Genomic DNA, 23,181 nt, shown 5'->3' with positions numbered 1-23,181 from the left:
CTAAGTATACAAAACCTGTGGGGGACCATTTGAAGGGGAAAGAAAACGGTCTAGTTGGCACTGAATTAAAGCTCCCAATTGGCATAGCCTCTGACTTAGTCAAATTTACTTTATAGCCAGAAAATTGACTAAATGTATCAATAATGTTAAGTAAAGCCGGTACTGATGTCTCTGGATCAGAAATAAATATTAAAACATCATCTGCATATAAACTGATCTTATGCTCATAATCGATTTGCAAACCCCGTACATCAGATGCCGTCCTTATAGCCTCAGCTAATGGTTCGATAGCCATGGCAAACAAAAGAGGTGACAGTGGGCACCCTTGCCTCGTTCCTCTATACAATGGGAAACTATCTGATTTCAATCCATTACACAAGATGGACGCCTGGGGATTATCATACAAAATTTATACATACAGACAAATCACATATACATATCATACAGACTGACTCTTGAATCTGTTCAAGAGTCAGTGTTTCTCTAACAGGAGGACACTCTTTACACTCAACTCAGCACAGGGACACTGAGGCACCAGAACCGACTGTAATTCCAGAAATCTCCTTTCTGAATCCTACCCTAAACCCACAATAAAGAGGTTCAGTGAATGTGGTGTTGAAGGTGTGGAGGTGGATCAGAGTGTCAGAGGAGACTCTGTAGAAGGACAGAGTGCCAGCAGGACAGTCCACATACACTGCTGCTCTGTTAGAGACAGAGGAGGAGGAGGAGAGGAATGTCCCTCTGTTATGGTACCAGACGGAACGAGGACCATCATCAGAGCAGTAGAGACTCCAGGACTGATCATTCCCTCCAAACTCACAGTCTTTACTGCCTCCTTTCCTTCTGATTCTTCTGTAACTCACTGAAATATAAATGTCTCCTCTCCACTCGACCTCCCAGTAACAGCGACCAGTCAGACCATTTCTACACAGCAGCTGAGAATAGACATCAAATCTGTCTGGATGATCAGGATATGACTGATACCCCTCACGTGTCACCTTCCTGTTGTCGTCAGACAGTTTGAGTTTTCTGCTCACTGTGTTTGTGTCGATTGTGAGTTGACAGGAATCTGATAGAGAGAACAAACACAATCCAGCTGCAGTTATTGATCCATCATCTGTTCATTGATTGACACTTTGATGATGACTCCTGACATGATGAAGATGGTTGAATGTGTGCTGCTTTGTTTTCATGAATCCCATTAAAAACACACTTACACTTCCTCAGACCTCCTGGTCTCAACCATCGGACTCCAGCAGGCTCCACCCTGAAAGGAGGAGGGGGGTCAGAGCAGCACAGTCAGCATGCACACATGGACATTACATGGCTCTCATACACATATTGTTAGACACTGATAAAGGAACAGTCACACATTTTTACAAATACACTTCAAACCATACATGGATCAAACTGCTGAGGGTTTAGACTGATCCTGCTTCCCGTCAGTACACCACTGTATTGAATGAAATATGACTAATTCAAACTTGGACCTTCATTATCTTTATATTCCTCTTCAGTTTAGCTGGAAAGAACCCCAACCTGCCTTTGCTGCTTGTATTACTTCTGCTGTGATAAATGTGCATGACTCCTATTCAGCTCAATTCAATTTTATGTATATACACAACATTTGCCTCAATGCACCTTATCCTGTAAGGTGCATTGATGATACCCAGTTATATCTCTCTTGCAGACCTGATTCCTCCCTGCCACCTTCTTCCCTTACAGATTGTCTATCCGAATTAAGATCCTGGTTTAGCTCTAATTTTCTCAAGATCAATGAGGATAAAACTGAAATCCTTCTTATTGGCACCAAATCCAAGCTTTTGAAGGCGAACCATTTTTTACTCACAATCGATAACTCCACAGTTTTCCCTTCTCCTCAGGTTAAGAGCCTTGGTGTCATCCTAGACAGTTCACTTTCCTATAAATTTCACATCAATAATCTCACCCGTTCTACCTACTTCCATCTACACAACATTAACAGATTTCGTCCTTCTCTCTCCACCCAGTCTATGTCCATTCTTGTCCACAGTCGTGTTTCCTCCCGTATTGACTCTTGCAATTCTCTTCTGCATGGTCTCCCCAAAAATCCCTCCATAAGCTTCAACTGGTTCAGAACTCTGCTGCTAGCATTATCACCAGAACCCCCTCCTACCAGCACATCATCTGTTCTTCAGGAACTTCACTGGCTCCCAGTGAAATTCCGGATAATATACAAACTTCTGCTCACTTTCAAGGCCATTCATAACCTCGCACCTCCTTATCTTTCTGACCTGTTAAGCACTATCTTTTCTGCCCACTCACTTCGATCTTCTTCTATACAGCTCTCTGTGCCTTCCATCCGTCTCACCACCATGGGAAGCAGAGCTTTTAGCTGCTCTCCTCCCAGGCTGTGGAACCAACTCAAAACCCATCAGTTCAAATCTGCATATTCACTGTGAACCCACTGTTTGTTAGTTTTATCTTGTGCTTTTGTTTTATTGTTCTTCATTGTGTCATTGTCATTGTTTTATTATGTGTTTTTAGCTATTGTACAGTGTCCTTGGGTGTCTTGAAAGGCGCTTTATAAATACAATTTATGATTCTTCTTCTTCTTATTATTATTATTATTATTATGCAGGGCTGATAATAATCATAATTTGAAAAATGTTTAAAACAAGGAGAGAAAAAAAAAGAGCTGTTAAAGGTAGGAGTTGTGACCATTTGTTTTACAGGCAATCAAATGGGTCTATTTGACATTGACCAATACCTTTTTTGAACCTAAGCAAACAGAGGATTCAGAGGTTTCTAAAAGAGGATGAAGAAACCTTCCTGAAGTCTTTTTGTTAATTATACTGATGTAGATGCCATCTTCTGCTGCTGTGCGAGCAGGGATGCTGTTTCAGCAGCTTCTACCCAGTGCTGAGTTTTTCTCTTTTTAATTGGTTTTGTTTACATCCAGTTTGCTTGTACACATAATGGAGAGGTACTTTTTTTAGACAGCTATGTTTTTATTTTCTCTTTTTACAGTTCTTGTGCTCGGAGACTGGGTCATGTTCCTGATGTTTACACCAGGGATCAGCTGTTAGCTCTCCATAGCTCTGTGGTGCACGATGTTCAATTGAATTTTATTTATATAGCGTCAAATCACAACAACAGTCGCCTAAAGGCGCTTTATATTGTACAATAGATCGCACAATAATAGATACAGAGAAAAACCCAACAATCATATGGCCCCCTATGAGCAAGCACTTTGGTGACAGTGGGAAGGAAAAACTCCCTTTTAACAGGAAGAAACCTCTGGCAGAACCAGGCTCAGGGAGGGAGGGGCGGGGCCATCTAGGAAGACAGGATAAAGACATGCTGTGGAAGAGAGACAGAGATTAATAACAGATAGGGTTCAATGCAGAGAGGTCTGTTAACATATAGTGAGTAAGAAAGGTGACTGGAAAGGAAAAACTTAATGCATCATGGGAATCCCCCGGCAGCCTATTGCAGCATAACTAAGGGAGGATTCAGGGTCACCTGGTCCCACCCTAACTATATGCTTTAGCAAAAAGGAAAGTTTTAAGCCTAATCTTAAAAGTAGAGATAGTGTCTGTCTCCTGAATCCAAACTGGAAGCTGGTTCCACAGAAGAGGGGCCTGAAAACTGAAGGCTCTGTCTCCCATTCTACTTTTAAATACTCTAGGAACAACAAGTAGGCCTGCAGAGCGAGAGCGAAGCTCTCTAATAGGGTGATATGGCACTACAAGGTCATTAAGATAGGATGGGGCCTGATTATTTAAGACCTTTTATGTGAGGAGCAGGATTTTGAATTCAATTCTGGATTTAACAGGAAGCCTGTCAGTAAGGCAAGGCAAGGTAAGTTTATTTATATAGCATAATTCAACAACAAGGTGATTCACAGTGCTTTACAGAGAAAAACACAAAAACAATTAAAAAGCATGATTTAAAATTGATTAAAAAAAATAACAGTAGATAAAATCAGTTGTTAAAATGTTAGTTTTGAAATTTAAGTTTAAAAGTGTGGATTTGGTGCTTTATTTAAATGCAGCTGAGAACAGGTGAGTCTTCCACCTGGATTTAAATAAACTGAGTGCTTCAGCTGATCTGAGGCTTTCTGGGAGTTTGTTCCAGATATAAGGAGCATAAAAGCTGAATGCAGCTTCTCCGTGTCTGGTTCTGACTCTCGGAACTGATAAAAAGCGGATCCAGATGACCTGAGGGATCTGGAAGGTTCATGCTGGGTCAGGAGGTCACTGATGTATTTTGGTCCTAAACCATTCAGAGCTTTATAGACCAGCATCAGAACATTAAAGTCTATCCTCTGACAGACAGGCAGCCAGTGTAAAGACCTCAGAGCTGGACTGATGTGGTCCACTTTTTTGGTCTTAGTGAGGACTCGAGCAGCAGAGTTCTGAATGAGCTGTATTTGTCTGACTGATTTTTCAGGTAGACATGTAAAGATACTGTTACAGTAATCATGCCTGCTAAAGATGAATGCATGGATTAGTTTTTCCAGGTCCTGTTGAGACATCAGATCTTTTATCCTTGAAATATTCTTGAGGTGATAGTAAGCTGATTTTGTTATTGTCTTATTTTCTCGCCTGGTTTGTGGTTTTTAGGTGTATAGATTGAAGTTCTCTGGTGACCTGTAATCGTTTTTCTTTGGCACCAAAGACTATTGCTTCAGTTTTGTTTTTGTTTAGTTGGAGAAAATTGTGGCACAACCAGTCATTAATTTCCTCAATGCATTTACCAAGAGTTTGTACAGGGCCTCGGTCTCCTGGTGACATTGTGATATATACTTGTGTGTCATCTGCATAGCTGTGGTAGTTTATTTTGTTGTTCTTTATACCGGGAGTGCAGAATTATTAGGCAAGTTGTATTTTTGAGGAATAATTTTATTATTGAACAACAACCATGTTCTCAATGAACCCAAAAAACTCATTAATATCAAAGCTGAATATTTTTGGAAATAGTTTTTAGTTTGTTTTTAGTTTTAGCTATTTTAGGGGGATATCTGTGTGTGCAGGTGACTATTACTGTGCAGAATTATTAGGCAACTTAACAAAAAACAAATATATACTCATTTCAATTATTTATTTTTACCAGTGACACCAATATAACATCTCCACATTCACAAATATACATTTCTGACATTCAAAAACAAAACAAAAACAAATCAGCGACCAATATAGCCACCTTTCTTTGCAAGGACACTCAAAAGCCTGCCATCCATGGATTCTGTCAGTGTTTTGATCTGTTCACCATCAACATTGCGTGCAGCAGCAACCACAGCCTCCCATACACTGTTCAAAGAGGTGTACTGTTTTCCCTCCTTGTAAATCTCACATTTGATGATGGACCACAGGTTCTCAATGGGGTTCAGATCAGGTGAACAAGAAGGCCATGTCATTAGTTTTTCTTCTTTTATACCCTTTCTTGCCAGCCACGCTGTGGAGTACTTGGACGCGTGTGATGGAGCATTGACCTGCATGAAAATCATGTTTTTCTTGAAGGATGCAGACTTCTTCATGTACCACTGCTTGAAGAAGGTGTCTTCCAGAAACTGGCAGTGGGACTGGGAGTTGAGCTTGACTCCATCCTCAACCCGAAAAGGCCCCACAAGCTCATCTTTGATGATACCAGCCCAAACCAGTACTCCACCTCCACCTTGCTGGCGTCTGAGTCGGGCTGGAGCTCTCTGCCCATTACCAATCCAGCCACGGGCCCATCCATCTGGCCCATCAAGACTCACTCTCATTTCATCAGTCCATAAAACCTTAGAAAAACCAGTCTTGAGATATTTCTTGGCCCAGTCTTGACGTTTCAGCTTGTGTGTCTTGTTCAGTGGTGGTCGTCTTTCAGCCTTTCTTACCTTGGCCATGTCTCTGAGTATTGCACACCTTGTGCTTTTGGGCACTCCAGTGATGTTGCAGCTCTGAAATATGGCCAAACTGGTGGCAAGTGGCATCTTGACAGCTGCACGCTTGACTTTTCTCAGTTCATGGGTAGTTATTTTGCGCCTTGGTTTTTCCACATGCTTCTTGCGACCCTGTTGACTATTTTGAATGAAACGCTTGATTGTTCGATGATCACGCTTCAGAAGCTTTGCAATTTTGAGACTGCTGCATCCCTCTGCAAGATATCTCACTATTTTTGACTTTTCTGAGCCTGTCAAGTCCTTCTTTTGACCCATTTTGCCAAAGGAAAGGACGTTGCCTACTAATTATGCACACCTGATATAGGGTGTTGATGTCATTAGACCACACCCCTTCTCATTACAGAGATGCACATCACCTAATATGCTTAATTGGTAGTAGGCTTTCGAGCCTATAGAGCTTGGAGTAAGACAACATGCATGAAGAGGATGATGTGGACAAAATACTCATTTGCCTAATAATTCTGCACTCCCTGTAATCTGTGCCAGTGGGAGCATGAAAATGTTAAACAGAAAGGGTCCCAAGATGGAACCTTGGGGAACTCCACATGTGATACTTGTCTGCTCAGATGTGAAGTTACCTATTGATACAAAGTAATTCCTGTTTTCTAAGTTTGTTTTGAACCAGTTTAGTACAGTTCCTGAAAGACCTGCACAGTTCTCCAGTTGTTTGAGTAATATGTTGTGGTCAACTGTATCAAATGCTGCACTGAGATCCAGTAAAACTAAGACTGTCATTTTTCTACTGTCTGTATTCAGACATGTGTCATTAAACACTTTGGTCAGAGCAGTTTCAGTGCTGTGGTTCTGTCTAAAACCTGACTGGAAGGCATCATAGCAGTTATTCTGTTTTAAGAAGTAATTGAGCTGTTGAGAAACTGCTTTTTCAATGGGAGTTTTGAGATCGGCCTGTAGTTGTTCATTTGTGTCTTGTCAAGATTGTCCTTTTTCAATATAGGTTTGATTACAGCAGTTTTTAGTGGTTCCGAAAAAAAAAATGATATTAAAGAAAAGTTGACAATCTGTAACAGGTCTGACTCTAAAGTCTTTGAGACATTTTTGAAAAAAACTTGTTGGCAGGACATCTAAACAGCAGGAGGAGGAGTTCAGTTGACCTAAGATGTCCTCCAGGTCTTTGCTGTTAATAGGGTGAAACTGTTTCGTGGTGTTTAAACAGTTTTTCGGTGGACACAGTACATATTCTGGATCTGCTGTTGATGTTCCAATTGCTTGTCAGATTTTTTCTTTGAAGAATTTGGCGAAGTCATTGCAGGCCATGGTTGAGTGAAGTTCAGCTGCCACTGACACAGGAGGGTTTGTTAGCCTGTCAACTGTAGAAAATAAGACCCGAGCATTATGACTGTTTTTGTTGATGATGTTAGAGAAGTAGGACCTCCTTGCACTCCTCAGTTGTAAATTATAATTGTGAAGTTTCTCTTCATAGATGTCATAGTGAACCTGGAGGTTTGTTTTTCTCCATCTGCGCTCAGCTTTCCTACACTCTCTTTTTTCATTTTTCACCAGTGTGGAGTTTCTCCAGGGAGACTTCTTCCTTCCAGAGATAACCTTCATCTTAATGGGAGCAATAGTGTCCATAACATTTAACATTTTAGCATTGAAGCTATTGATGAGCTCATTGACTGACCCTCTGGACAGGTCAGGTGTTAATGGGAAGATGGTTAAAGATCTCACTAGTGTCTTCAGTTATACACCGTTTTGTGATCACTGCTGTTGATATATTTGTGTGGGCTGAGATTTTACTTTCAAAGAAAACACAGTAATGATCAGACAGGCCCACATCAGACACAGTAATGTTTGAAATGCTCAGGCCCTTGGAGATCAGTAGGTCAAGAGTGTGTCCTCTATTATGTGTGGCCTCTGTTACATCCTGAGTCAGCCCAAAGTTTCCCAGAGTGTTACTCAGGTCTTAAGTCCCTTTGTCCTGAGGGTTGTCCACATGGATGTTAAAATCCCCAACAATAATTACACAGTCGAAATCAACACAGATCACAGACAGCAGTTCACTGAAGTCATTAAAAAAAGTCTGTGCAGTATTTGGGAGGCCTGTAAACATTAAGAAACACAACTTTGGATGGGGCCTTCAGCTGTAAAGCCACATATTCAAAAGACTGAAAACTTCCAGGAAATAGCTGCTTACATTGAAATGATTCATTAAATAAGACAGCAACCCCTCCTCCTCTCCTGCTCACCCTGGCCTCACTGATAAAACTGTAGTTAGGAGGGGTCGTCTCAATGAGAACAGCTCCACTGTTACTTTGGTCCAACCAAGTTTCAGTTAAAAACATAAAATCAAGGCTGTGCTCAGTGATTAAATCATTAATTAGAAATGTTTTCCCAGCTAAAGATCTAACGTTTAATAAAGCCAACTTAAGCGTTTTAGAGGTATTATTATTATATGTTTACTATATTTAAAGATCTGTTAGAGTGCACCTCTGTGTTTTGACCAGACCACATGTCTCCTTCTGTCACCTAAAAGAACAGAAATTTTAAAACCTTGTAGTAAACAGGGTCCCAACTTCTCCTGGGAAAAGTTACCACTACCATAATCCTCGCAGCCCGGACCCTCCACACATCAGACTGCTGAGACAGGGCATGAAGGTGGTAAGGAGGAACTAAGGGGGGCGAGGCTGGGCAATGTAACCTCAATTGCTCTGTTGAGGGCGGGGCTCGATGGCGAACCTTTGGCTGCTCTGGTGGGGGGTTTATGGGGGACAAAAAGGGATTGGGCCGGGGGGTTGATCTTAGCCCAGCATTGACCCACTCCATCATCTCCTCAGTGAATTTCAGGTGTGGGGAGGAGGGAGTAAGGGAGGGGGAGGAGGGTGAAGGCCTGTCAGGGGTTTGGGGGAGTGGGGAAGGCACTCTTGCTGCAGCATTTTGGATTAACTGAAGGCTTTTCAGAGAGTTTTTAGTACTTCCTGATAATAATGAATTACAGTCGTCCAGACTAGAAGTAATAAATGCATGAACTAGTTTTTCAGCGTCACTCTGAGACAGGATATTTCTAATTTTAGACATGTTGTGCAAATGGAAGAACGCAGTCTTACATATTTGTTTAATATGTGTATTGAAGGACATATCCTGGTTTAAAAATGACTCCAAGGTTCCTCACAGTGTTACTGGAGGCCAAGGTAATGCCATCCAGAGTAAGAATCTGGTTAGATACCATATTTCTAAGCTTTTCAGGGCCAAGTACAATAACATCAGTTTGATCTGAATTAAGAAGCAGAAAGTTAGCGGCCATCCAGGTCTTTATGTCTTTAAGACATTCCTGCAGTTTAACTAATTAGTGTGTTTTATCTGGCTTCATGGACAGATAGAGCTGGGTGTCATCTGTATAGCAGTGAAAATGTATGCTATGTCTTCTAATGATGCTGCCTAAGGGAAGCATGTATAATGTTACATTTACATGCACAAATTGAAGTCTATTAGATAGATATGATACAAACCACTGAAGCGCAGTACCTGTAATACCCCACGTGTTCCCCACGAACTGAGGAGGAAGAGACAGTGTGTTTATATAAAAGTGTTTAATACTGCAGGTTTCCCCAACCTTATACACTAGGGAAACCTGCAGTCACCTGAGACTGAAGAAGTGACTTGGATGAGTGACGAAATGTTTCTCCCACTGAAAACGTTACATCCAGGTGAACAGAAACAACTTTTTAACTCTCAAGACATCATCTGCCATTGCTTGTCAGGTTCTACCACAGCTCTAATTCTGAAAGTTTACCCATCCATCCATCCTCTTCTGCTTATCCTTTTCAGGGTTGCAGGAGACTGGAGCCAGTTCCAGCTACCATAACTTGAGAGGCAGGGTACGCCCGGAGAGCTGTCTGTTTACTAATGATTTATTTTTCAGCTAGGCTCACAGTTTCCTGTGCTTCCTATTCTTGTACTAAGCCAGGCGAAACATGTCCTAGGTCTTTCTCTGTTAAGGTTTTAATCTGACCTGTATCAGGAAGAAAGGGAGGAAGAGGATTTTTCTTAAAATGAATGCAAGCAGCAGGACAAAAGCAGTTAGCATTGTTGTTCCTGGAAATGTTTTCCTTGGAGAACACCTACATTAATATCATTTTATTAGTCAGTTGAACCACTGTCTCTTCCCCAAAATATTCCTGCATGTGTGATTGTTAATGTCACATCAGCATGAAAGAAATAGGAAGTAAGGGAAGGACAATTTTTCCAGCTTTTCCTTCGCTACCAGACATTCTCCATACCTGAGAGTGTCCAGTCTCCAGTGTGGATCCTTCAGTCCAGCCGACAGCAGCATCATTCCTGAGTCTCCTGGGTGATTGTAGGTTAGGTCAAGCTCTCTCAGATGGGAGGGGTTGGAGGTCAAAGCTGATGCCAGACAAGTACAGCCTTCCTTTGTGATCAGACAGTGTGACAGACTGTAGACAAAAAAAAAAAAAAAAACAGTTATTCTGAAAACACTCTGCTGAACATTTGCTTTTGCTTTTCATTTTCTTCAAATACCATGACCCTAATGTATTCCATCAATTCAGTTCAAATTAACTATCTAAAGCAGCAACTGATAAAAGCAATGGTGTCAAGTTGTGAAGCCAGCAGTAGACTCCACAACATTACAGAGAACACCTGAACAATCTGAATATTTCCTTAGAAGGAAGAACTCCCTTTTAAGAAGAATAGACCTATAGCAGAACCAGGTAGAGGGAAAAGACAAGCGATTTAAAAAAGAAACAAACAGACAAAAAAAAAACCCCAAGAGAACAGAGAACCAAATAAAAACACAAATTATAAAAGAGCACAGAAAACAGTTAATGACATGCAGTGGTGGAAGAAAAGTGAAATTATATTGTGAAAATGAAAGACTGTTGATGATGTCTTTAATCATAATGGGGCCTGGTAACTTTGGACTTTGTATATCAGAATAGAGTTCAAGTTAATATTCTCAGAGAGGCAATGAATACAGGAGAAATATGGTCTTTCTTTCTAGTCCCTAACAGAATGCTTTCTGCAGCATTTGGATCGACTGAACACTCTGCAGGTAACTTTCAAAGCCACCTTATAATCCAACCAAAGATAAAATAAAATGTAGCTGATGATTCTATAGGTTTTAGCTATTTATTCAGCAATTTAATACAGACCCTAAATCATACTAAATGGAAAAGAATGAATCCTGACCTGAGAGTTTCCAGTGTACAGTGTGGACTCTTCACTGCAGCAGACAGGAGCTTCACTCCAGAATCCTGTAGGTCATTGTCACTTAAGTCCAGGTCTCTGAGACTAGAGGACTGGGAGCTGAGAACTGAGGACAGAGCTTCACAACTTCTCTCTGATAGGTTACAGGCACTCAGTCTACAAAATAAGCAACACAAGGACAAAAACTAAAACACAGAAGTTAAAATGTATTCATGGTGAAAGACAGTTTCAAGAAAAGTTTTAAGACTAATCCTAAAAGTAAAAAGTGTGTGTGTCTCCTGAATCCAAACTGGAAGCAGGTTCCACAGAAGTAAGGCCTGAAAGCTGAAGGCTCTCCCTCCCATTCTACTTTCTAGATTAAGTATACTTTTATTAGCTAAACGTTTTAATTGGTAACTATGTTACTTAAGAAAAATTAAATATAATTATAGCTGACCTCAGAGTTTTCAGTGTGCAGTGTGGACTCTGCAGTGCATCAGACAGAAGCTTTACGCCTGAATCCTGTAGGTTGTTGTTACTCAGGTCCAGCTCTGTCAAACTTGAAGACTGGGAACTGAGAAGCGAACACAGAGCTTCACAGCTTCTCTTCGAAAGGAAACAACCATTCAGTCTGGAAAAAGAAAGAAATGTTTGTGTTTATAAGCAATCATTTTTGATGTTCAACCTAAATAAAAAAACAAACAAACAAAACATGTCAGTGTGCACTACATTTCATGATTAACAACACAACTTGAAATATGAGTTGGGCATAAAATAATTTTAAATTACTCAGTAAATCACAATTATACCTCTAAATGCAATACACTGAGGAACTGGTACATCTAGTGATAATAGTTCAGTACATGCTGCCACTAGCATTCAATAATGAAGCATATGTATAAATTAGATAAGGAAGCTCTGTAGTTGTAATGGTCTGGGTAACTTCCGGTGAATCGACCTCTGGGAGGAGTTGCTGAGTTATCACTGACCGGCTGCACCTGGATGTAATTTGGCTGTCCGTTTTAAAGACCAGAATTCACAATCACTCTTCGCTAGAACATCTGCTAACCACAGTTAGCGTAGGCTATTATAGCACATGTGTGATCTTTCTAGTTTTGCTCGTACTTACCTGTGCTTCTCTTCTGCTCGCAGTTATCCTCCGAGACATCATAACCAAATCTGCCATAACTACCTTACCGCATCGCACCTGCCTGCCTCCCCACCCGACTCACTGGATCATCGTGGATCGTCTCTGGACTTTTCTCTCTGCTGACCCGGACCATTACCCCCTCCACGCTTTGCCCCCACATGTGGAAAGTTAGACTGCTCGTAATCTGTTGTTTCACTCTGGACCAGCGTCGGAAACTTCTTTTGAAACCTGTCTCCTTCTGTTATAGTGACTCTGAACTTCCTGGCTCCGGACCCCCAGTGTAGCCTCTCCCTTACCTCCCCACTCTGTGGGTTCCTGTGTGGGCATTTACCGTCAGCCTCGGGTGGGACTCACGGACTTCAGTGATAGTTTGGAATGTTTAATGCTTTATGGTTTTTGTATGTTATTGTTCACCATCACTCATAGTACAGCTCTTGTAAATCGTTATAGTTCTTTGTAGTCACAGGTTATCACTGTGAAATCAAAGTACTGCTCTTGCTTATTTTGGTGTAGTCATAGTTCATGGTAATCACAGTTAAACTCAGTGAGTCTGAGCCCTTAGTTCATAGTGATCGTTTGTTATTGTTAAGTCAAGTTTTAGTTTAAACTTCAAGAACATCGCATATAGGTTTAGTTACATAGTGGCTTCTTTCACTCTTTGTAAATAAATTGTTGCTTTCACTAATTCTCCGTGCTTCCGTGTGTTGTCTGCACTTAAGTCCATACTTCTGGTGGCCTCTGGGCCGTTATAGTAGTCACACATCTGTCTGCTTCCCAGGTGTTTGGTGGCTAATCTAAACTCTACGTAAATTCCATGGTCACATGCTTTCAAACTTATTGGAGTCAAATCTCCAAATACCTTAAATGAATTCTGTATATCAATAAATGTTCAGTTAGTTCTAATTCCTTCTTTCTCCTTGTTGCTCTGTTGGTAATTTTCCTGATTTTATAATCTGTGATTATTGTTGTTAGATACAGCTCAAAATACTATTTTTCTGCCCCACGCCCCTGGTACCAGGGGAAAAAAGGAGGAGATCCCGTTTAATTGGTTATAACACGGGGTGAGAAATATAAGTCTAGACATGTGTGGTATCCACAGAAACCTCTAAATCCAAGCTAAAATGTCATATAAACCATTTCTACATCCTAAAAAAAAAAAAAAACACACCGAAAACAAGCCATGATTAAGCGAGTAGTTACGTAAATGTGCAGAAGACAACTAAACAAACAAAACCGAACAAGAAATTCTTCAAACTTCATGTAACAGGCTAAAGAAAGCCCAGTTAGCTTCCAGAACTATTACTGACTCCAAGCACCAAGTTTCACCATGCTCTGACCAAAATTCACTGAATGAGCCACAAAAGAAAACCACAAAAACACATAGCGGCGCAAATGCGCTAAGACAGAAATTGGCTTGCTGTCCCGATTTCCTCCGTTTTTTTTGCTGGTGTGGGGATCATATCATTTTATATCATTTTTTATATCATGTTAATTCTTTTTAACTTTTTATTAAGCTTTGAGCAGTGGCATTTGAATAAACATTTATTCCATTTATTAAACATACAGTTTTAATCATGTTATTACACACATTGCATTTGTGCTCATAATAGAGTTAAGCATATAGTCTAATGAAGGTTGAAAGCTTCGTTCAGCGTTATGTTTGAACTGATATATTGATGAAGTGACTTGAATGCTGTGAATGAATGCCTAACACGCTTACATACACATAAACATGAAGTATAATTTCTAGGGTAAAGGTGAAAGACATCTTGCTTTGTCTCTGCTTGGCAACTAGTGATCCGGGGTCTATAGGATCTGGAGGAGCCAGACAACCATATAGGAAAAAATGCTGTTAAACACGGAAACTTAAACTGTCATTAATTATAACCTATACATGTGATGTTTTGTCTAAAGCGAGAAGAGGCGTTAACCCTGACATAATAAAACCATGCTGAAAGTATGTTTTGACGGAAGATCAGTGTTGGTGATATAAAGATGTGTATCTTTCCACACATGTGTTTAATAAAATCATTGTTTTGACGCACTTGGACCAGAGGTTTGTCTCAATCACAAATCGGGACACTGGTAGCTGGTAGCCACGTGATTCTCAGTATTTACCACGCCTACCTAGCTGCATCAGAGCCATTTTCCTTTAACAACCTCCATTTTAGACCCAACTACAGACACGTGACAGGACAAAAGCCACATGCAGTAAATTTGGGCCCATGTGGGTTTTGGCATTGCAACGTTTGATTGGTTGATTGGTATCATCATTAATGTTGTTGTGAATTTTAGCACTACGGTTAGCATTTACAGGATATTGTTTTGTAGTGATATTATACAGGAAAACTGTTACTCAATAAGGCCCATTTACTAGTTGTCTTTTTCTTTCTCTGTAACCTTTTTTTTGGCCTGCTGGTTTGGAAAATCCAACAGTTCATCTATATGTAAACAAGGCACTTAAAACTGGGAAAGAGTGCATTCCTTGAGTGCATTCCTCAGTGCAGTCTGCTAAAAGAACACACATCATTAATTATGTGCCTTTAGGTATATATGGTTAAACATTTCCTAATGCAAATAACTACATGTAGTATTCTACCCTGTGCAAACTTATATCACTAAAGGATTCTAACTGTCTAGTGTTTAATGGACCTGTCAAAAGTATGTTGAGATTAGACTGAAGATTCTGTGACTTAACAAGGCTCTTTATGTTAACTGTTATTTTCTCTTGCCTTGTCAACTCAGGATTTATGTTGTGAAAGTGGATGCTAAAGTTGGAGGAAAAACACCAACAAATCACTCTTTTTACCTTGCTCAAAATGTTTGTGTGAAGACCATCTGGTTTTTGTGTCAGAACTCAGGATGTAGAAGATCTCGGTAAAGATTTATTGTTTTTGTGAGTGCTTTTTTTATTGCCCTTGCTGAACAAAGGATTTTTAACTGTCAGGACGCCACCCCACCCAGTGGGCAGGGTCTGAAACTGAAACTTGTTGTCTGTCTATAAAAACCTTGCACAGAAGAATAAACTTTGAGTCAGTTTGGAATGACACCTAGAACAGTCTCTGTGTCTTCTTGTTTTTCCAAACTACTCCCGGTACTCTGGCCGGTACCGTGATTGCCCGTTGATCATGCATGAGAATATTTTAATTTTGTTATATGTTAAAGGATGAACTCTGCTTATTGGTGCCCATGCCTTAGGAGGAAAAGCTCTATCTATGGACGGAGATTCCCTTCAAATGTGATTCTATTGCCTCAAATGATTAAAAAGAGGTGTCAATCATGCAAATTGACCAAAAGAAACCAAAGTTACAGCCCCTCAGATTTTAAAGGGCCAGAGACCATATTAAATGCTCCATGCGCATGGCGAAAAAGGGCCATTGCCATGTAAATGTGTGGTTAATTCTTCAAATAAATATATTTTTTGTAAGACCATTTGGACACCATTTTTAGGCCTGTTAATAAAATTAATTTATTTCTGCTCTCAAATACCTAAAAAAATCAACTGGCATGGTGTCCAATTGTGTGCCAAAATTGGATGTTTTTGTATGTCTGGATATTCATGTATTGACAGCATTGTATTTTACTCCCGCAACTCCTGCAAGTTCCCCCACCTAAAATGATGACAGAGGTCATTAATTTGCAGCAGAGGTACACTTCAACTGTGAGAGACAGAATGTGAAAAAAAAATCCATGAATTCACATGGTAGGATTTGTAAAGAATTTATTCGTAAATCAGGGTGGAAAATAAGTATTTGGTCATAAAAAAAATATAAAAAAAATACAACTCAATACTTTGTAACATAACCTTTGTTGGCAATAACAGAGGTCAAACGTTTACTATAGGTCTTTACCAGGTTTGCACATACAGTAGCTGGTATTTTGGCCCATTCCTCCATGTAGATCTTCTCGAGAGCAGTGATGTTTTGGGGCTGTCGCCGAGCGACACAGACTTTCAACTCCCGCCACAGATTTTCTATGGGGTTGAGGTCTGGCTTGGCCACTCCAGGACTTTCAAATGCTTCTTACGGAGCCACTCCTTTGTTGCCCGGGCGGTGTGTTTTGGATCATTGTCATGTTGGAAGACCCAGCCTCGTTTCATCTTCAAAGTTCTCACTGATGGAAGGAGGTTTTGGCTCAAAATCTCACGATACATGGCCCCATTCATTCTGTTCTTAACACGGATCAGTCGTCCTGTCCCCTTGGCAGAAAAACAGCCCCATAGCATGATGTTTCCACCCCCATGCTTCACAGTAGGTATGGTGTTCTTGGGATGCAACTCAGTATTCTTCGTCCTCCAAACACGACGAGTTGAGTTTATACCAAAAAGTTCTACTTTGGTTTCATCTGACCACATGACATTCTCCCAATCCTCTGCTGTATCATCCATGTGCTCTCTGGCAAACTTCAGATGGGCCTGGACATGCACTGGCTTCAGCAGCGGAACACGTCTGGCACTGCGGGATTTGATTCCCTGCCGTCGTAGTGTGTTACTGATGGTGACCTTTGTTACTTTGGTCCCAGCTCTCTGCAGGTCATTCACCAGGTCCCCCCGTGTGGTTCTGGGATCTTTGCTCACCGTTCTCATGATCATTTTGACCCCACGGGATGAGATCTTGCGTGGAGCCCCAGATCGTGGGAGATTATCAGTGGTCTTGTATGTCTTCCATTTTCTGATGATTGCTCCCACAGTTGATTTTTTCACACCAAGCTGCTTGCCTATTGTAGATTCACTCTTCCCAGTCTGGTGCAGGTCTACAATACTTTTCCTGGTGTCCTTCGAAAGCTCTTTGGTCTTGGTCTTGGCCATGGCGGAGTTTGGAGTATGACTGTTTGAGGCTGTGGACAGGTGTCTTTTGTACAGATGATGGTTTCAAACAGGTGCCATTCATACAGGTAACGAGTGGGGGACAGAAAAGCGTCTTACAGAAGACGTTACAGGTCTGTGAGAGCCAGAGATTTTCCATGTTTGAGGTGTATAAATAAATAAATTATTTACAAATCCTACCATGTGAATTCATGGATTTTTTTTTCACATTCTGTCTCTCACAGTTGAAGTGTACCTCTGGTGCAAATTACTGACCTCTGTCATCATTTTAAGTGGGGGAACTTGCACAATCGGTGGCTGACTAAATACTTTTTTGCCCCACTGTATGATGATAGCAATCATTACAAAGTGAAGCATGGGCCATCCAGAGTTAAGTATACTGTTGGCGGCTGATACAATGTGGTATATGCATCACTGGTTGGTCAACTGAAAGTGTACCTTCCACCACTTCACATTAAATTGGGCCTAATGAATGTGGCAATGGATAGTAAAGGAAATGGTTTCCAGTATCTGAAGGATAGGTTTGGAGAAACCAAAATGGATGCCAAGCTGAAAGCAGTATTTTTTATTCGTCCTGAAATCCGTCAAATTATGTGTTATGACACATTCAGATCCAAACTGAACAAACTTGAACTCCCTGCTTGGGATGCATTTGTGCTAGTTGTGCAAAACTTTCCTTTCAACAATCGGGCTGAAACGATGCTGAACTTGTAAGCAACATGTTAGCAGAATATCAAGAACTCGGCTGCCGGATGCAACTCAAAATGTATTTCTTGCATTCTCATCTGGATTTTTTACCTCCAAATTTGGGTGATGTGAGTGATGAAAATGGAGAACGATTCCACCAGTATATTGTCACCATGGAGACAAGATATCAAGGCCACTTCAAACCCAACATGATGGGTGACTACTGCTGGTTTCTGCAGCAGACACTCACAAGTACAAAAGCAAGTGCCTAAAGCACCTTTGAACAGTGTATTGATATTGCATAAAGACTGAAGTGAACATTTTTATTTACACCTTTGTTAATGTGAACAAGTTTTTGTAATCTCTAACAGTTTTGAAGCAAAATGTAGTTATGTACAGTGGCTGTATAAAGAATATAAAATCAGTTTCTCATGTCTGTATGAATAGCCAATGATACTGTGTATAACTTCAGAACCTGATGTCATAGGCAGAATCTAACTATAGATGTGGACTCAGCACACTCAATTTAGTATAAGACACATAGAATACCACAAATAGCAGAAATAATATTTTGTTCTGTGATTCTGTGTAACGTCTAATCAAAGAAATCACTGAGTCAATCCATTTAAAAAAAAAAAAAATTACTTACAGAGCTTTGTTGGAGGCTTTGACCACTGGCAGCAGCCTCAGAAGAGCCTCCTCTGAAGCAGAGTATTTCTTCAGGTCAAACACATCCAGATCTTTTTCTGATGACAGTAAGATGAAGACCAGAGCTGACCACTGAGCAGGAGACAGTTTATCTGTGGAGAGACTTCCTGAACTCAGGGACTGTTGGATCTCGTCCACTAGAGAACAATCATTCATTTCATTCAGACAGTGGAACAGATTGATGCTTTTCTCTGCAGACAGATTCTCACTGAGCTTCTTCTTGATGTACTGGACTGTTTCCTGATTGGTCTGTGAGCTACTTCCTGTTTGTGTCAGCAGACCTCGTAGGAGAGTCTGATTGGTCTGCAGTGAAAGACCCAGGAGGAAGCGGAGGAACAAGTCCAGGTGTCCATTGGGACTCTGTAAGGCCTTGTCCACAGCACTCTGATAAAAGAAATGTGGTTTATTTTTTCGTTTAAATATTTTAAATAACTGAGATTTTTGTTCTTCCAGCAGATTGAGTCCAGAGTTGATGAAGGTCAGATGGACATGAAGAGCAGCCAGAAACTCCTGAACACTCAGATGAATGAAGCAGAACACCTTGTCCTGGTACAGTCCTCTCTCCTCTTTAAAGATCTGTGTGAACACTCCTGAGTACACTGAGGCTGCTCTGATATCGATGCCACACCCTGTCAGATCTGATTCATAGAAGATCAGGTTTCCTTTCTGCAGCTGATCAAAAGCCAGTTTTCCTAGAGACTCAATCATCTTCCTGCTCTCTGGACTCCAGTGTGGATCTGTCTCAGCTCCTTCATCATACTTGACCTTCTTCACTTTAACCTGAACCACCAGGAAGTAGATGTACATCTCAGTCAGGGTGTTGGGCAGCTGTCCTCCCTCTCTGGTTTCCAGCACATCCTCCAGAACTGTAGCAGTGATCCAGCAGAAGACTGGGATGTGGCACATGATGTGGAGGCTTCGAGCTTTCTTGATGTGGGAGATGATCCTGCTGGCCTGCTCCTCATCTCTGAATCTCTTCCTGAAGTACTCCTCCTTCTGTGGGTCAGTGAACCCTCTGATCTCTGTCACCATGCAAACACAGTTGCGGGGGATCTGATTGGCTGCTGCAGGTCGTGTGGTTATCCAGAGGCGAGCCGAGGGAAGCAGTTTCCCCCTGATGAGATTTATCAGCAGCACATCCACTGAGGTGGACTTTCTAGGGTCAGTTAGGATTGTAGTTTTGTGGAAGTCCAGAGGAAGTCGACACTCATCCAGACCATCAAAGATGAACACAACCTGGAAGTCTTCAAAGCTGCAGATTCCTGCTTCTTTGGTTTCAGTAAAGAAGTGATGAACAAGTCCCACCAAGCTGAACTTTTCCTCTTTCAGCACATTCAGCTCTCTGAAAGTGAATGGAAATATGAACTGGATGTCCTGGTTGGCTTTGTCTTCAGCCCAGTCCAGGCTGTATTTATGTGTTAAGACTGTTTTCCCAATGCCAGCCACTCCCTTTGTCAGCACTGTTCTGATTTGTTCATCTCTTCCCGGTAAGTCTTTAAAGATGTCTTCTTCTCTGATTGTTGTTTCTGGTCTGTCTGGTTTCCTGGATGCTGTTTCAATCTGTCTGACCTCGTGTTCTTTATTGATCTCTGCAATCTCTCCCTGTGTGATGTAGAGCTCTGTGTATATCTGATTAAGAGGGGTTTTGTTTAATGTTTCTGAAATTCCCTCAACCACACACTGGAACTTCTTCTTCAGGTGAGATTTCAGTTTGGACTGACCCCTTTTCAGAGCCTCTAAATGAAAACAACAAAATAAAAGATAAGAGATATTAGCATTATTAGTGTGTTGTGGAATTGTTTATACAGAACAAAGAAATGTAACTGCGCCCTCTCCTGCATTTTGACATTACTTTTCTTTCAGATCTTTTTCTGATGTATAAATTCTTTTTTATTTTAAATAATTAGACAAAACCCTATCTAATGTTCTTGTGCACTTGAGGAAAAAAGGAATTCTGTCAAGTTTTCAAAACTTTGACCTCAGTGACATCATCTCGGAGTCCTAAGTTAGTGCTGCTTTCACTTTTGAAAATCATTTAAATCTCTTGAGTTCACCATCGGGTGATTCACCCTCCACATCTTCTCGAGCTCTTCTCTGAGCGATTGGTACTTCTCCAGCTTCTTGTGTTCCTTCTTCCTGATGTTGCTGTCATTCGGAACTGCTACATCTATCACTATGGCCATCTTCTACCAGAGTTTTGTCCATCTATATCTGGAAGTCCCACAGGATCTTAGCTCGGTCATTCTCCACCACCCTTGGGGACATCTCCCATTTTGACCTCGGGACTTCCAGGCCATACTTGTCACAGATATTTCTGTACACTATGCCGGCCACTTGGTTATGGCGTTCCATGTATGCCCTGCCTGCTAGCATCTTGCACCCTGCTGTTATGTGCTGGATTGTCTCAGGGGCATCTTTACACAGCCTGCACCTTGGGTCTTGCCTGCTGTGATTGACACCAGCCTCTATGGATCTTGTGCTCAGAGCTTTTTCCTGTGCTGCCATGATTTGTACCTCTGTGCTGTCTTTCAGTCCAGCTTTGTCCAGTCACTGGTAGGATTTCTGGATGTCAGCCACCTTCTCTATCTATGCAGGGGCTTGTCCTTCCATGATGGTTCCTCCTCATCCTCCTCTTTCTTGAGTTTCTGCTGCCTGAGGTATTCACTGAGCATGCGGTCGGTACTGACGCTCACCAGTCCCCGGCCTCTTTCCTTCCGCTTGGCATATAGCCTCAGGGTGCTGGAGTTGGGGTGAAACCCTCCATCCATGGTCACGAGCTTCCTCATCTTGATGTCGGTGACTTCTATCTCCTTTTTTAGCCAGCGTATTATCCCAGCAGGGGTACCTGATCATGGGGAGGGCGTAGGAGTTGCGGATAAGTGGAAGGATGGATAGTTTAATGTATCTTGATGAGTATCATATGTTGCTTTAGATGAGTTTCATAGAGATACTCTATAACTATAATAATTGTCAAAAGTATTAGGCAAATCCTGTACTAGGTTCAGCTAGATTGTTTAGATCAACTTTGGATTACATAGTTAGATAACAAGCTAGTAATTTTGGAATAATAATCATTTGAATAGAGTAATAATTCAGTCATTATAACTGTAGGGATATCATGCTGGAACACATAACGTCATAATAATTTACAATGGTAAAACACTGGAAAGTGTATAAAGCACCTGATTGGTAACAGTTCTAAAAACACATTTCAAAAATTTTAAAATATATACAAATAAAAGAAAAATTAAATTAACATGAGAGTGAGTAAACAGACCTTTGTTACACAGATGTGTGGCCTCACCTTTCTTTACAAATGATGATCGATGCAGTTCAGAGAAGAGAACTGGATCTAGTTTCCGAAGATGTTTGATCATTATCCTGCAGGCTTTGTTTCCTTTTTTCCTAACTGTGTCAACAAAGCACCGAGCCTTATTTGCTCTGGATTTGTTTTCTTCTATTATTGATTCTTTTTCCAAATCATCTAAAATGGCATCACTAACAAGGGCTTCAAGGAGCTGTGTAAGGATTTCTGTTGACACCCTCCTCACAAATTCTCTCCGCAACATGAGAAGCTCCTCTAAATGAAGAAAAAATAAACACAAACATCTATCTTAGTAAACTTAACACTTTTAGGAAGATGTGCCAATAGATTAAGATTGATAGATTTCACATGTGAGTGAATTCCGATGACTTTATATTTGAATCTAAAAGTCCCATGAACTCCCAAGATGGAAAGTATAAGCACAGTGTTGTGCCATTTCTTCAAGTACCTGAAATCTATTGTTATCTAAGGGAGGTCGTTTCCAAAACTCTTATTCTTATGCTCCCTGCTTATTGCCCATAAAACTTCACAATATACATCCTGTTGGGCAGGCTGTTTCCATCTAGACAGAACCTGACTCACAGACACAGGTTTGTAACTGTGTCTCGGTCTGCTGCAGTAGAAATGCTAAACATATAAATTAGAAACAGCTACATTGATTTACGAGATTTGTTAACTTGTATCCGCACTTACGGACCCTCTAGGGACCCACTTGCAGTGAGTTTTTGCTTCAGTGTAGCCTAGTGTTTAGTCGCTCTCCGCACACTTTCATTGATGACATGACGTGGGTCTCTTACCTGATCAGCAAATTGCGGGAGCGAGCCCTGAGGGGGGCAGTGATGGGTGTTGACCCATTCCTTGCCGTTCTACTCCTATGACATGTTTTTAGGTCAGTTTAAAACAACGTTTGCTTAACCTGTTTCTGAGAATGGTTCACTTCGAAAATTGCTAACCCTTCGTCAGGGTCAGTGAAGTATAGCAGCGGAGGTGGGCTGGCCAGATCAAGCGTAACAGGGGGTATTTCTCCGTTGAATGAGACTATGACAGATCAGCTCACCACCCGTGATGAGCCTGCTTCAGGTTAGGAAAAGGAAAGGGTTAGGGAACTTTTCCAAGTTTCCTCACGTTAGTTCCACACACAGTTCAGCACCACACTGGAACCTATGCAAATTGGCTGGTCCCAGTTGTCCCCGGAGGAGAGGGAGCAACTTTTTTTCTTGTGGATCTTATCTGTCATCCACCCAGCTAATCAGCCCACATAACAAAATTGGTATGGCCTACACAATGTGCTTAGACATACCGCAAAGAATGACGGACCTTTGGTGGCCCAGACCTGGTTTGCCAGAGATGGCCCACACATGGGCCAGCACAAGGCCAGTTGCATACACACTGCT

At 41.2% G+C, this 23,181-nt stretch overlaps 1 protein-coding gene across 2 annotated transcripts in view; it reads right to left on the bottom strand.

The window, feature by feature from the left end:
• Window positions 1–505: 505 nt before the first annotated feature.
• Window positions 506–23,181, bottom strand: part of LOC113015885 (NACHT, LRR and PYD domains-containing protein 3-like) — a 525,401-nt gene continuing 502,725 nt past the window's right edge. Inside the window, exons 2-8 of one of the 2 annotated variants that reach the window (XM_026158257.1) lie at window positions 21,767–22,042; window positions 18,404–20,198; window positions 11,550–11,723; window positions 11,096–11,269; window positions 10,168–10,341; window positions 1,218–1,267; window positions 506–1,069 (exon numbers count right to left, since the gene is read on the bottom strand). In XM_026158257.1, coding sequence (XP_026014042.1) covers window positions 513–1,069; window positions 1,218–1,267; window positions 10,168–10,341; window positions 11,096–11,269; window positions 11,550–11,723; window positions 18,404–20,198; window positions 21,767–22,031 — 3,189 coding nt within the window. In that variant the 5' untranslated portion in view covers window positions 22,032–22,042 and the 3' untranslated portion in view covers window positions 506–512. The remainder of the gene's footprint in view (window positions 1,070–1,217; window positions 1,268–10,167; window positions 10,342–11,095; window positions 11,270–11,549; window positions 11,724–18,403; window positions 20,199–21,766; window positions 22,043–23,181) is intronic. The other variant, XM_026158251.1, reaches the window with a different exon arrangement.

The sequence above is a fragment of the Astatotilapia calliptera genome, chromosome 3 (assembly GCF_900246225.1).
Source record: "Astatotilapia calliptera chromosome 3, fAstCal1.2, whole genome shotgun sequence".
Taxonomy (NCBI): domain Eukaryota; kingdom Metazoa; phylum Chordata; class Actinopteri; order Cichliformes; family Cichlidae; genus Astatotilapia; species Astatotilapia calliptera.
Note: the sequence above shows the minus strand (reverse complement) of the source record. Positions and strands in the feature narration are given on the sequence as shown.